At 42.6% G+C, this 15,870-nt stretch overlaps 1 protein-coding gene across 1 annotated transcript in view; it reads right to left on the bottom strand.

The window, feature by feature from the left end:
• Nucleotides 1-11,216: 11,216 nt before the first annotated feature.
• WNT9A (Wnt family member 9A) overlaps nucleotides 11,217-15,870 on the bottom strand; it is a 56,257-nt gene continuing 51,603 nt past the window's right edge. The window contains exon 4 of the mRNA XM_075144361.1: nucleotides 11,217-13,881. Within this exon, the coding sequence (XP_075000462.1) occupies nucleotides 13,408-13,881 (474 nt within the window). The 3' untranslated portion in view covers nucleotides 11,217-13,407. The remainder of the gene's footprint in view (nucleotides 13,882-15,870) is intronic.

Genomic DNA, 15,870 nt, shown 5'->3' with positions numbered 1-15,870 from the left:
AAACAAAACAAAACATATCCAATCAGCTGTAGTCACTAGCACTAGCACTTTATGCTGTTGAAATAACCCATCCCAGCTCACTTTCTGTCACCAAACCTTGCTGAAGATTCAGAAAACTTCACGTGTGCCTTTTTCTTTGCACCTTTGTAGCTTCAAGCCATGACTGAAAGTGGAAACCTTCCCTTCACCAGGTAACGCAAAGCTGCTTGGTACCACCAGCTTCTCCACAGCAAAACCCTTACACTGCAGCACTTTCAATTCACAATGCAATTGCCACAATAAAACAACAGCTGACTTCCCTGCATGGAACCAACCAGGTCTGTGCAAAACAGTAATTTGCCATCTTTCCTTTCGCTTATCCAGTATTTACAATAATTTCCATTTCACTCAGAGGCACCACTAACTATCCTTGAGGGAATCAACAGCATGAGACACCCACTGGATTTCACAGGATTGCTTGATGGAAGATTTCCACTACCTCTAATGTGGTGACCCATGAAGGAAAAGCAATTTAGGACAAGCATCTTCATGCCAAGTCCATCATGTGTCCTGTATGCAGCCTCCATGCACACTTTGCTGTGACCTGGAGATTAGGAAACAAATGATTTGACTGTCTATAAAGTAATTTCTCTTGATGGTAGATGACTAATAACATTTCAGTGCCATTACAGCTGTAGTAACTGAGATGAGCCAGCCCAGCAGGGAGAGGGAATCATGGAAGAGTCAACAAAACATGGTTTGGGCAAGATCACAATCAGCCCAAGAATTTGAGATAGGCTGCCCAGAGCATCCAAAAAAACTAAGAATGGCTTCTTCATGTTTTTTTCAAGTGTTGGCTGGTAGAAGTAAGTTTTTTTTAAAAGGGAGCAAATTCAAAGTTAATAGCCAATGCAATCCAGAAATAAACTCAGTTATAAATGTACCCCCTCCTCACTGTGTCCTTGTACAGCCAACCTGTGCTTCTGAGCTGGGTTCAAATCCCAGTGACCTGTCACAAGGAATAAAGAAAGGCTAACAGGCACAAGTGAGGTCATTCACACCCGGAGAAGGGAAAACTTGTTTTTTGTTGAGGTTTCCTTGCCTCAGGAGACAATAAACAGAATAACAAGGGAGAGGTTGCTCATGGAAAACACGATAGCAGACCAGCCTTGGTGCTTGGGATAATTTGCCAGCCTGTAAAATTAACCAAGACATCAAATCAGGTAAAGGCCACCCACTAATGCCTCAAATGTCTTCTTTATGCTTTTTTTTTTTTTTAAGCTGTGTCCAGTACTTCAATTTAAGTGCTACCTTGTTGGAAGTAACTAAGTCCATTTTTTTTTCTATCTTTAATCCTTACAAAAAGCAGTGAAATCTCAGATGCGCAGGGTCCTCTGTCCTTCTGTCTGAATCACCAAGTAGGGTTAGCTGGGAGACTTTCCCACCAGACGTTGGGGGATTCCCTAGGGCTGGAGGTCCCTCCAGTTTACACCTTAGTGCCCAACCACCTTTATTTTCTTTTTATTCCCTCAGTCCTCCCAGCAGGCTGCCCAGTTTTCCTGGGACATCGGTCACAGAAAACCTGGTCCTGCTTTAATAAGTATAATCCTTTGAGGGATCCTTCTGTGCAAGTGAGGGGGAGAAATAAGTGATAATTTATAATGAGTGCCCTTGCAATTAGCACCTTGGAAAATAACGCTGCCTGCGGAAGCTGAGAAGGCCATAAATGAAAGCATAGCCAGGTCACAAGTGTCATTCTGATGCTAAGTCTAAATTTTTATTAAAGTCAGTGGGAGCTGGAGGTGATGGAAGACAGGGATGGCATAGCTTAGAGATGTGGGGAAGGTCCCAGGCAACCAAAGCTCTGAAACTCTTCCCCCTTTGCCTTACCTGATGCAATATCAAGCTCTTTAAGGCAGGAGCTATTGGCCAGAGTGCACTTAGCAAACTGGGGCTACTATCAGAGACTTTGTATGGGTAGTTCATCAGTGAAGGAAAGGTGGAGAATGAACTGAAACACAGGATCTGGACTTGAGTTCTAATATCAGTTATGTGGATGTGGGATTTCACACTCTGATCACAGCCCATCAGGGTCTTTCTGTTGACTCCAGAAGGTTTTATATCAGTCCCTGGGTTTGGCATTTTTGCAGTGAATGCTGCCAGCCATTAAATTTATAGGATAGACAAATGTAAATATATGAGTGCAAGCACAGACACGTATACACACATGTACAAATAACCCAAAGCATGAACAGTCAATGGAGAAAGAAGCATATGAGAAATACCACTTACCCTCTCTGTTATTCTCTAGGTGTGATTCCCTCTCTATTAACTACAGGTGGAGATTATACTGCCTACATTCCTTATATAGGTACCTTGTTAGATAATTAAAGGAAGCTGTGGCTGTTCAGTCCTTGAGCCTGTTGAAGAAGCAGCAGAAGGCTACACAGGGCCTACAAATAGGGGTAAGCATGCAAATGGATTATGTCTACTTTGGTTGTCTTTTGGCATGAGGTCTTTTTCAAGGTCTGGCTATGTCTTATCCAAAAAGTATTGAGTTTTGTGAGGTTTAGTTATAGTTACACTACAGAAAGCAGTTCAAGGCTATCTGGAGGCTGATGTGCTGGAGCAGCTGTGATGGACTTGTTTCTTTCTTTAGTCCTGGTCATCCAGGAAGGCCAACCTTCCCCGAGATGTGGTTTCCCCACCAACAGAATGAGAGAACTGACCAACAAATACTCTGGGGCTTAGCGTGTGAGGATTATTTGTAGAGCACTTGAATTTCTGCATCTATTTTAGCAGGTTTAAAGAGTGGCAAGGAACATTCCTGGGCACTGGAACTTGGTTGAATACATTGTTAAAATATTAGAAAATCCCCAGCGTGCTTTTGGCTCAGGTAAAAGCACACTCCCAAGTAATTCCTGGGCATGGTTCAAGAGTTAGCATGGGCCAAGGACCATTCCCAGGAGACATTTTGCACAGAGCCATCTTGTTCTGGAAGGCAAGAGTATTTAACAGGTTGGATGTGGGCTGTTTTATGCCAGGTGGCATAAGCATAAGAGCTATGTTTAATTAACTAGTGGAGATGTAGCCAGAAAACCTAATCCACTCCCTGTATTGACACTGTGACTCTTGGAAGTAGGAGCAGAGATGACGTGGGAGAAGATGTAGACAGTGAAATGGCTCCTCTTCTTTTCCAAGCAACTGGCAGCATCTCTTCTCACTATCTCCATATCCCAGGTCCTGAGGGAAATGCTTCATTTTGCATTTGACAGCAGCTATACCCTTTATTAGGGTGGCTACAGCCCTCCAGTACTGTAGCCAACAGCACACAAGGGAGTCATATGTTTAGTATCATCTCCAGCCAGCTTCGATTCCCACTGCGAGACTGGTAATTGGCAGAAGTGGAGGAGACAGCTTCTAGCATAAGCCTGGAGAGCCAGGCTTGAAGCAAATCCATAGGAAAACACAGGAACCATGCTGCTATCCCGTCTGCTTCCCATTGCAGAAAGGCAGGATATGAACACTGAAGTGTAGCATGATTTGTGTATTTTTCCTGGCCACCAGTGGTACCCTCACATCTCAAATAGTGTTAAGGGCACTTGTAACTACCTGGTTCTAGGCCTGCTTCTCAAAATGACCAAGGCATGAGTTTGGGCAAGTCACATCTCCTTTCTAGTCCTCTTTCATCTCTCCCACTCTGTGTCTGAACTTCTATTTAGACTGAAAGAGAGTAGGCATAGCATCTGTCTCTTAAATAACTCAGTTAGGACCTCTACGACGAGATACTCAAAAGCACCTATGCAGCTTGAGCTATGTTAATGATGAAGATGAATCAATATCTGAGACCTGACTCTCCCATCTCTCTCTCATTTTATTTTTGTCCAAGTAACAGTCAGATTTTCATCTTTCATGCCTATTTAAGAGGAAGCTCTGTGTAAAATTTGTCCCTTTGTTATTTTTTCTCTCTCTTTCTCCTCATTTTTTGCTCACAAATATACATGCTCTTCTACATTCTTCTGTGCTCAGTCATTGGTTTCCTAGCTGGATTACACACACAGTTCCACACAAAACACATCCCTCAGATGTGTAGATAGAAGCTACACATCTGAGGTTCAGACAAGTCTTTGCTTCTTTCTAAGCTAAGGCATCTATATTGTTTATTGGATCTTACTTTAGTTCTCATGCTCCCCTGTTGCTCAGCACATCCACAGGTGCAGGCTGAAACCACCTTCTTTGCAAGGACCTAGCAGTGGCCCTACTGGAGAAAAGGGAGAAGGATTTTATTTTTCTGGAGGTGAAGTGTCTCATTTGATATTCCGTTTTTTTTTTTTTTAATGCCAAATTCTTACAATACGCATTCTAGCTTCACCCACTTCCTCTGCGGGAACAGCTGTCAAAACGCTGCTACATCCTAGGCTACTGCGGCTTTACGACTCACATTAGCAGCTCTTTAAGGGTCTGGCGGAGGCTGGCTGTGAGGTTTCAAGCCTGTGATTTCTCATTACCCAACTGCCAGGAAGAGTAATGCAAGGTCAGATGGGAAGCTGAAGAAGGCAGGGAGGTACACTGCAGGGTTTGACAGGAGGTAGACCAGAGGCAGCTCCATGGATCCCCCATCTCCAACCCCATCATCTCCAATCAGCTGCTCTTCTTGCTTAAAACCACCTGGGCCAAACATCAGCCAAAGTATCTGCCTGGTTCCTCAGAGCCTGGTGTTGATCATTTTTATCACAACAAGGGGCAAAGCAAAAGTGGAAGGTGCATTGGTTGTGCAGGGTTCTCACTGATTTAGTAAAGGTTTCCTTGGGTGGATGCTACAGATAATAAGCTGTGAGGAGTGCAACAGTGTGATACAAAACCAACATCAGCGTGATACTGGATAAAGATACCACCATCTCCGTTTGACGATGTGCTGATTCTATGTAAAGTACTGAGGAGCCATCTCTTAAAGGATTGGTTAAAGGCCTGGGTGTGATTGCTGTACCACAGTGGAAAATGAGATTGGAAGGTGAAATAAATGCAAGCATTTTTCATGCATGGGAAGGAGAGAAATAGATAACCAACTCTAACTTTGTGAAGCACTTTGGAGACACAAGCCAGAGTTTTCAAAGTCCTCCAGCACAACATCAAGAACACAGTAGCCCTTGTTTAATAGTCTAATGATGTACAGAAGTCGATCAAGGGTACACTGAAAGGACAGCTGTAGCTAAAGGTCTTTCCAAGCTCAGTTTTTCTGTCGCATGCCCAGTCAGCCTGTCAAGCAACCTGGGTTGGCTCTCTGCTTGTTTGAATCATCTGGACCACTCTTAGCTGCTTCAACAGGGTGCCAAACCATTGAGAAGGAGTACCTGGACACATGCATGAAAGCCATTAAGTTACTGCAGGGTAAGAAGTTATCTCCTGCCAGCTGAAGTACCATTATTGGTTATGTGCTTTTTCTTACCCCACCCCGTGAAGATGTTTTATGTTAACATAATAACTTGACCATTGAGGGAGATGACAAGGATGCCTGTGCCTGGTTGCCTGCCTCAATAGACAGTAGCCCAGTAATCTAAATAGCCTCTTACTTAATAGCCCACCACCTGCTATCTCAATAAGACCTTTTCTGCCACAGGTTTTGTCTACTCCAGGGCTATGTTTTGGGTTGGGTAGGTTGGTTGTTTTAAACACCTTGAGCAGCTAGATCTCAGGTGGCTGCTTGTTTATTTCTCAGCTTTCTCCTCATCCACATGAAAAAGCAGCATCTGTGAACCATCCCACAGCTGTGGTCCAGAGAAGCAGCATCTCATTGCATGCACCCATGTATTGGGCACCGTGTTGTTTTGCAAACCCAGATCATCCATGTTCGAGTCATTAGTAGGTTGTGAGATAAACAGCAACAGGCTCTGGTTATTTAAAGCTCAGCTGAAATGAATTTTAGGTACTAAATAGCTCCAGGGGGCCATTGTGAAGAAAAAGACATTTGATCAGGCAAGACAAGATGTAGCCTGGGATAATGACAATTTTTTTAATTGTTGTCATTCAGCCAGACTAAATTTGGCCACGTCCCCCCTATTCTGAGCTCCTGCCAGATACTTAATCAGAGTAACTTTGCAATCACTTCATGACAGTGACATTCTGCCAAGGTATCATGACTTCTTCAGCAAAGTATGATGACTAATGCAATCCCATGAAAAGCTGGTGGAGTCCATTAACGTCCTGAGTTTTTTTAACATTGTATTGCTCAAAACACTGGCACAGCAACTAGCCCAAACCAGAGCACTTTGTAACGGTCCTGAATCAGATCATACATTGCAAGCTGTTTCAGTGGGAGAGTAGAAGATCTGGGGAGGAGAGCAGGAATCTGGGGTTTTTGGCCTTGCTGTAGACAGGTCACCCCATCGTCGTGCAAAATTGGCATAGAGGCATTTCTTCAGCTCATGGCAATACTAGGAGGACAATTACGTTTAAACTTCTGAAGCACTACATTGGCTGTGATCGGAGAGCCAGCTCAAGGACCTGAGATGGACAGATCTCAGAGTTCACTTGGCAAGAGTTAATTGTTGCTAAGGCTGGGCTTGTTAAGGGCCTGATTCCCGAGCTGTTGACTCTGCTTTCTGAAGGCATAATTACTGCAGGGAGAAAAGGAGAACACCACTTTCTCCTATGAAGGTTGTGAGCATCCCTTCCCCTGAAAGCCTGGGGACTTTCAAAGGGGGGAAGACTGCAATGGGACCAAACAGATGAGGATCCCCACTACCTAAACAATTAACGGGGATCATTTCACCTCTCCCAAAGCATTCTGCCACCTCAGGCTGGAAATACCTCATCCTACTCATCTAGGCAACACATTTGCCACCCTACTAGGCTTAACAGCCTTTCGAGGCTTATATTAGCCACAGGTACAGGCTGGCTCCAGGACCAGAGGTCAGGAGTAGCGCTGAGGGAGACACAGGGGCTCCCGCAACCACTGAGCATAGACCTTTTTCAATAGATGCGAAGAAAGAGGAGCACGCTTCAAGTATAATTTAAAATACATTTATTGTTTCATTTGTTCTGGCTTTTTTTGTTATACAAAGATGTTAAATAACTTAAATACATTCTCAACAGTCACTCAGAATCAGATTTATACCTACAAGCTGTACATATGAGGTAGAGAAAAATAACTTAGGCTCCCATAAGACATTGGAAAAAAAAAAATGAAAAACAAAAGAAAAATATTAATCCTTCATGTTAGTATTCCCACCTCCCTTTAAAAGGAAATGCCATCCCAAGGGTGCAAAACAAATCCTAGACTTTACATTCAGGCCTCAAAGGTCATTGCTAGTGACTGGGGTGGGGTGGAACAAGGGAAAATTCCTGTGCTAGTTTGGTGATTGCTGTTTCAGATGGGTCCATGCCCAAGGGGAGCTGGCAGGGTTATCCACACATACCTTGATTAGTCCTGAATTCATCCCCACCTCTATTAACCTGGGTGTCTATGTCTTTATCCCCTTCTATTGGCGACACCTCCACAAGGGCCCAAAACACCTTCCAGAGGTGCCTACACTGATTGCAGACCACAGGCTCCTTATCTAAGGGGGGATGACTCCAGACCCATTGCAAATGTCCCACTATGCCAAGCATGTCAGCATCTCTCCCAACTTTCCTGAGCAACCCTGTGATGAAAGGGAGGACTGGCTGAAGGAGGAATCTCCTGTCCCTTTGGGTCACCTTGCCCAATGCTGCTGAGAAAGGTTTTGCCCATTTCTGAAAACATTCAGCAACAATTGGGAAAAATGTGTTATTCAGATGTGTCCCCTGATAGCCTGCTGAATTTTATGTGTCTGAATCATTTATGGTCTTAACTTACACCCTACTCACTCCCTGCACCTGAAGAAATGTAATTACAGGAGGCCTACCTACCACGATGCCAGAGCTAAACTGTGCTTGCAATATCCGTTTGCTTTTCCTCCCCACCCACAAATACTGGAGATTTCCCCTTTTTTTTTGTTCAGAAATATTCTGTTTCCTGGAACGTGTAAATAGCTTGGGCAAATCCAATGTTCATCGTTGAAAAATAGATCTAAAAGCTATTCAATGGTAATATCCATGGACCTCAGCTTGACTGCTTTAGCACTGACCAGATTTCCACAGGCCTGATCCTGTGCCATACTGAGCTTCCTTCAAGTTACACGGACAGTAATGGTCATAAAAGGCACTACTTCTCCTGCGGGAAAATGTTGCTCTCCAAAAGTCATCACCTTGTTAGCATCCTGAAAACCGAAAGCCAGGATGAGCTGACCATGGAAGCCAGACTCAACCCAACAGATGTGCACAGAGCTGAATAAACCAGGAACGAAGAGCTTTGCTGCACCTGTTTCATCGAGTACGGAACAGACCTAATTTTACTGCGATATCAACTGAGGAATTTTTCACAGGCACTATAATCCACCAGAAAATTACCTTAAGCAGCATCTACTCCATGAAAGTACCCTTGAGAAATCTGTCCCTTCATCTGGGTTCTCATCCAAGCCTACTACAGCCAAACTGACCTAGTTTCTCCTCATGTATTGGTTAAAATAGGGCAGCTGAAAAACGATTAACAAAGAAATTCAAGACCTGGGCTGAAGGAAGGCAGATGTGTACAAGCTGGCTAACTACAAAAAATCCTCAGAAATTATTTCACCCCTGCTCAGGTCTCCAAAAACCAACAACCCCAAAAGCTCTTTTGAAAACAGATGGTCCAGAACTCATCCCCTGCTTCCAAAGGTGAACGACAGGCTTCCTGAACCACAGCAGACCAAGTTCCCAGCTCCCCAGTTTTACACTGCCCCATTCAAACAGATAAAAATTGCTTGAGTTAGATCAAGCCTGGAATTTGGTCCTCTTCATTTAACCTTCCCATGTACCCAGATTATTTTTTTTTCCCCAACAACCTTTTTAAGAGTCATTCTTCCCAGGCCAACTGAGATCAATGGCAAATATCTAGTTATTGTAAATAGGTTTTGGATTTTCTGCATCCAGAGCCATCTCAAGACCAGGATGCACAACTAAAAAGGGTAAGCTTGAGGTTTTGGGGTAGGATTTTGTATTTTAATTACAAGCTACAGATTCTTCATAAGTCATTTTTAGTGTAAGGAATCAAAAAAAAAAAAAAAAAAACACCACCCCTTGGATTAAACACTGCTTGTTTCACCAACTGGAGTCTTTTGAGAGCTGGAAGACAATGGGAACGTAATGTTTAAACGTAATGTTTAGGACTTGTTTTGCATGCCTCCACATCCGGCGTATGAGTCAGTCACACAGAATAGAAGCTTGTTAAAAAACAGATGACGGGTGCAACAATTATTTGTGTGGGTTTTTATTTCTTTTAATAGAAAATTCTAATATAAAACAGCAAACATTTTCAGTTTGCCTTGTTTACAAAAATATTATATATATTTTTTTATATTTCTGACATAACTAAATGCACTATTCAATAAAAATATTCTTCCATCAGCTAACTTCTCTTTTAAAAAAATTAATAAAAAAGTTATATAAATAATGGTTGCACCCCCCCACCCCAAAACTGATCTCGCAAGTCTTGCTGGATCAGCTTAGGAGAACCAACACTTTGACACTTTTGGGGGGACAGGGGGTAAAAGGGGATCAGAAACCAGAGACCTCCCCTACACCCATCCATCCTTCTCCAGTTACATCTGCTGCAAAAGCCTGTTTCGCTGGGGGTAAGAAAAAGAGAAAAAATTGCTTTGCACTTTTTTTTTTTTTATATGAAATGACACCGTGAAAGATTCAGGGACTCAAATCCACTCTTGTAGTAGTTTTACAAAAACAAGCAATTTCATTGAATTGCACTGGAGATCCAATGGTGTGGTGGTAGAATTAGCCTCTCTGGAAAAATCCAGTTTCATACAGCTGGAACAAAAAGGGGTTTATAGGACACTACCCAATGTTTCACAGAGGACTTCAGGGTCTCTTGTCTAGGGTTTCCTGAACTCGCATGTGGAATAGCACAAGCAGAAGCTCCTGCTCCATGGGTTAATTCAATTCCAACACACATCTATCACCAGCAGAAAACCCAGGTCAAGCACTTGAGAGGGTTTTGAGAGGATCTGACATCTTTTCTACCAGCTGCTGCTTGTTTCATCCTACTCAAGCTCCACTGGATTTTTCCAAAATGAGGCTTCTCCCCCCATTCTTTCTTCAAAGATAAGGCAAACATCGGAAAATGCTGGAACTAAACACCCCCCACCCAAAACACACACAACGTCGTGGGAGGAAGAAGAAAAATAACCCACGTATATTTTACCACCCTAGGTCAAAAGGCCAAGAAGACAAGTTCTCCTGATTTCAGAGTGTTAGTATATTTTATACACTGCCTATACATTTAACACATGTGCCTCGCTACTATTTAGTTATTTATAATTTTTTTTTAACCACAGGAGAATAAACCTTGCTATTTACAATATATAACAGGCAAGTAATATATCCACATTAACATAAATACAATTTGTTTTTTGTGGTTTTTGGTTGTTTTTTTTTTTTTTTTAAATACTTACAGAAAGCATCCAGGCTTCAGTGCGTGAGTTATAATACACAGAAGAGCTCTTTCACTCAGTAGTTCATTCACTCTTTGCCTCTTTCTTCTAGTCAAGCTTTGACAGTCTGCCTTATTGCCCACCCATCTCTCTCTCCCCCCCACTGCCAAACACACCAAGCTACCCTACCCCATCCGACCCTGGCATTTTCTCTGCAATGATATCGATGCCAACACTGCCTTCTCTTCTGCATCTAGGGACTCATTCTCCTCTCACACCAGTGCAATGTGGAGTTACTCCAGCGAGGTCAACGGAGACAGAGACACCAGTGAAAAGAAGGAAAATGAGGCCCATGGTTTAAATATAACAATAATAATAATTAATAATAATAATAATAATAATGCACATAAATTGCAGCCCATTCTTTAATTAAGAACAAATATTTTTTTAAAAGAATGGGCCAGAAATAGTAATTCAGACCCAAAAATCGTCATGTTTTGAGCAGGTTTGGATCCGGCCTTACTTTGGAGGGGAAGAGCTATTCTAGCACACACACGAAAATGTAACAGTGAGTTCGCACATATGTGTGAGAGAGAGAGACAGAGGGAGAAAGAGAATTTAATATAATACCACATTGAAACCATAAGAAGGTCCTTCTGAAGGGCTTTACAATAAATAAATGTTCGTTCAATATTTATATATATATATTTATGTGTCAGCGTGTGTGTATATATATACACACATGCACACACTGAGAAATAGGTTTCTAGTCAGTTTATTTTTTAAACCATTAGATAAACTGCTCGTGGGTGACTTTCAAAGCGGTGCATCTCCCAGAAGCCGCGAGACCTTCCTGCAAGCTTTCTGCATCAAACGCACCAGCACGCGTTTGCCGCGGTGGAAGGGACAAACACCATGTGTGGATTCCTCCTTTTCCAGCACTACCCCAACCTCCAGAATTGTACGGCAAATAAGCAAATATCAAAAAGAGACGGTATGCTTCATTTTGCAGGACCATAGCGCTATTAACAGTAACATCCTGTCCCTCCCCATGCCCCCACCTCAAGATTTGATGCCAACGGGCCAGGCTGGACTGCAGGTATTTGTTACCAAGAAAAAAAAAAAAAAAATCTTTTCTCCTCCCAGTAGATGCACATGAAGAGCTTAAATATTAGTGGCTACTATATTTAGTAGGGGAAAAAAAAAAAATAATATTAAGAAAAAACATCTTGAAAAATAATGGTCCATCTTGGAAAACTGCTCTCTTTTTGCTTGGCTAACATCTACTACTGCTCGAAAAACTCCAGCCAGCTTTCCTCTTTTGAGAACCAAATCAATGGCTTATATAAAATTGGTGGAAATTGCTACTGCTGGACCAAATCAAAAATCGCTACCAAAAATAAAATAAAATGCCCTCTGCTCTCCAGTGTTTCCTTAGAAAGCTTCGTTGAGGCATTCACTGGCTGCTTCCAATCCAATATATGACTGAAGGATAGTGATGCATCAAGTCCTGGATTGTAAGTATCCTCTCCAAAGGAAAAACAAAATGCTGAAGGATGTCATCTATTTCACAGCGTCAGAGCGATCTACCACTGCAGTCAATTTCTGGCTTCTCTGGCCACTTGATAGTTTGTCTCTTCGTTGATTGGTTGTTCCAAATCCTATAGTTGGTTACCATTTAGCAGTTGTTTTTTTAAAATACAGTTCTCAATCTAGTGGTTAAAAAAAAAAAAAATCTTAAGGTCATAGGGTTTACATACAGCTTGTGTCATGTACCACTGCCATGGTTTAGAGTAAATGGAATGATGACCTAGTAAAAGAAAAGTCAACTCCTCCAGAGGTCTGATCCAGTCCAAAAGGGCTGCTATACAATGCAAGACAGCACTGTGTTCCAAGATGCACTGGAATTTCTCTTGTCCTACTCAGAAACACACGTCCAAATTCAGCTGGCATAAGACTGAAAAGTTCCAGTTCAGATTTCTGAAGCAGTTACCACAGGGTGAATTTGATCAACAAGAGGTGGGAAGAGGAGAGAAAAATAAATCATGCACAAAGTGAAAATAAAACAAAAGTATCTAGTGGTTTTTTAAAAAAAAAAAAAATTAAGACAGCGATAGTGCTAAAGAAACTGCATTTGAAGAAATTGTTTTAAAAAAAGAACACGTGATTGGACTGAAGGGGATAGGCACATCTGGTTTTCTACTGTCTTCCCAACCTCTTTCTTGGATATATTTCTGTCTGCAACATGGTGGACCCAACATTTTTTGAGCTGTATTTGGTGATCAAAGCATGCGGATACGGAGTTGTCGTTTAAAAGCTTACCCTCCCAGTGGGTCCCTTTGTCAGAGCCTTGGTTGCTCGATGTGCAGAAACTCCACTAGAGGAACCACCAGGGCTGTTCCTGCTTACCCTACACACCTCTCTCCAGTTTTAGAAGGGGAAATAAATGATCGCTTCCCGTACCATCGCATTCAAAGCAAAAAGATCTTCCTTTTGTATCTGCTTAGCTCTCTAAGCAGTTGGGTAAGCTTCAGGAATAAAGTAGTATAGGTTATTTATGCCAAAGAGAATATATTAGCCCAGGAGTTCACGGAGTATTGGTGAAACGATCAAGATGTTCCAAGGATGAATGATCTGTCAAACTGCGTGGACGACTAAGGTGAAGGTCAACTGGTGTCTAACCCCAGTGTGACAGGCACTTATTTCCACATAGTTGGACCTCATTAAAATTCAGTCTACAGGAAAACAAAACAAAAACAAAAACAAAACAGCAACACAACTGGGTCACCTGTACCCTACAAAGTGCTTATGTCTCAACATAGCTTTCAGATCCCAGAAGGTCAATCAAACCCTGTTTGTCTCCATATGTAGTTCTCATAGATCGCCATCGCCCGTCACCAAGGGTTGCCATCTAGCAGAAGATGCGTCAGTCTTTGCAGGTGTAAACCTCTTCTCTCTGGGTGCATTGCTTGCATTCCACGTAGCAGCACCAACGGACCTGACACTGGCACGGACGGGTGACCACCCGGCTCTGCGTATTGTGCCCTCGCCCGCAGCAGATGCTGTCACAGTTCTTGTCTTTGTAACATTTCCTTCCCGAAGTCCCAGGTGAGTATCTACTCATCATACAGAAGCTTGGGGAATCGTCAATGTAGACAAGATCCGTAGTCCTTGGGATTTGATCACTGTGACCAGGGATGGACTTCTTGGGTGGGGAGATGTCTCCTTCCCCCGTGGCCTCGTTGGTAGTGCTGCCCACTTTGAGCGATGTCTCGTACTTTTGCTTCAGCTGCTTCCCTATTTCATGGAATGGAGAGAGCTGCCTCCAGCACGTTCGGACAGTACAGGATCCAGATACGCCGTGGCATTTACAGGTTGTCTCCACTCCGGCTTTGATGACCTGCAGACACACACGGCCCCGAAAGAAAATCAGTTATGGGGGAAGAAATCAAGACACAGAGCAAAAAAAGACATTCTCTAGAAGACACTCTTGGAACACAAAGTTGATGACAATACAAAAATTATCTGTTGGAAGAGGACAAAAACCGCACACTACAGGAAATACTTGTTTTCGAAGGGTCCCAGTTTCCAGGAATATGACATTTACCTGCCAGAATATTGCTTTATTGGCTAGTTAATGATACTAGTAAGCTGTACAAAGGCTGTCTGGTGCTGGCACTCATCTACGTAGACAGAGTTCTGAAGCTGTGATGCAACTAAGAGATTAATACATATTTTAACACCTATTTATCTATTTTAATAAGAACAAGGACATAAGATGTAACAAAAGTGGAAGGAGTTGGTTTAGTGGAGAGAAGAGGGAGAGTGCTGCTGTAACACACACAAACACACAAGTGGGGTGGCACATGCCCCAGAGCATGAGTGTTGACAGTAGGAACCTTCTCCACACCACCACACACAGGATACCACCTTAAACTCACGCAGCTCCCAATTAGCAGCACAGTCTCAGTGGAAACATGGTTAAGCTATGCTGCTTCCGCCAGTAGCGACTAGGTATAGTATCCCACCCAGTTCACTTTGTGACTGAGGAAAAACCTTCATGTAGCTGAAATTATATGTAAGTCCTCGAGAACAACAGCCTGAATCGCCACCACCAAAACCATCAGCTCCAAAAGCATCCAGGTAGCTTCCTCCTCTCCAACCTGTGTTCAGGATCCTATTCTGGAGTGTGGCAGCATGACCTACCAATTTTTTTCTGCTAGCAATGAAGAAGCCTACATGTGCAGGCTTCTATAATGTATTGGCAGAACCTTCTCTAAGGTGTTCCCAGCTAGGATGGAAATGTATATTTTATTCTCTCCACAAAAAAAGCAGAGCACTTACGACCAAGGTCTTCAAACTCAAAGTGGAAAAGAAAGAGAAGACATTTAAACCTTTGGAAACTGAAGTAGATTATGTCCCCTCCACGCCAGGACTCTCATGCTAAACTTTGCGCTTGCTTATGCCTCTTGACTGCAACTATCAATGGCAAGGCTTGGTTTCAAATCCTTTCTTAATTTATTTATGTATTTATTTTATTTTAATAGTCAAACACTTGCAGTGGGTTTTGTAATGAGAAATTAGGCTCATCTCACAGATCCCTAAAGGAGGGAAATAACTTGTTCAAGATATCAGAAAGTAAATGTATATGTTTAATTTATTCCCAAAGCAAAAGAACGTCAATCTCCATATAGGAAGGTGTCCAGATCTTGCTTGGGGATAGCTTGCGTGGGAATAGCTCTCTTCAGACCACCACAAAGCATAAATACAGAAGGAAGAGCAGAGTCAGTGGAACCACAGTGTTCTCATACGAGATGGAGGGAATGGAAGGAGAAGGTTATTTTCAACAGAAAAAGCAGCGTGGGGAGGAGAAGCAGTATCAGGAAGGGAAGAGAAGAAAGCAATGAGAGAGTCAATGGTTATTCATCTTAGAGAGAGACAAAGGTGGTAAGAGCCCCCCAGGTGCCGTAAAGGACCCCATACCCATAAACTGACTGATGCTAAACAAAGGATCCTGTCCTTTTCAAATCAGACTGCGATAAAGATGCTTCATGGCACAAGAGCATATCCATCTCCTTATAAATGGCATTTGAATGTCCTCCTCCACCTTCTCCAGAGATAGGTTTGTGCTTGGGAATCCTCTGTGGGCAACATGAGAGCTGACACATTATTTGGACAGTCACAAATAACCTGCATTTTGTCCACAGATTATAAACAGATATTTATAGTTCTAGTTCTCCCTTCTCCCCCTTCCCCAAAAATAGGTTACATTTTGACTTTAAATGGGTAAGGTGTAACCACTCCTTAAAATAGCAAGTTAGAACAGAGTCTGTTTTATAGAACTGCCTCCTGTCAAGGTACTACTGAAAGTGCCCTTCCTTTGGGCATC

This window comes from Calonectris borealis, chromosome 2 (genome assembly GCF_964195595.1).
Source record: "Calonectris borealis chromosome 2, bCalBor7.hap1.2, whole genome shotgun sequence".
NCBI classification, from domain to species: domain Eukaryota; kingdom Metazoa; phylum Chordata; class Aves; order Procellariiformes; family Procellariidae; genus Calonectris; species Calonectris borealis.
The sequence above is the reverse complement of the archived record's forward strand: the minus strand, read 5'-3'. Positions and strand labels throughout refer to the sequence as shown.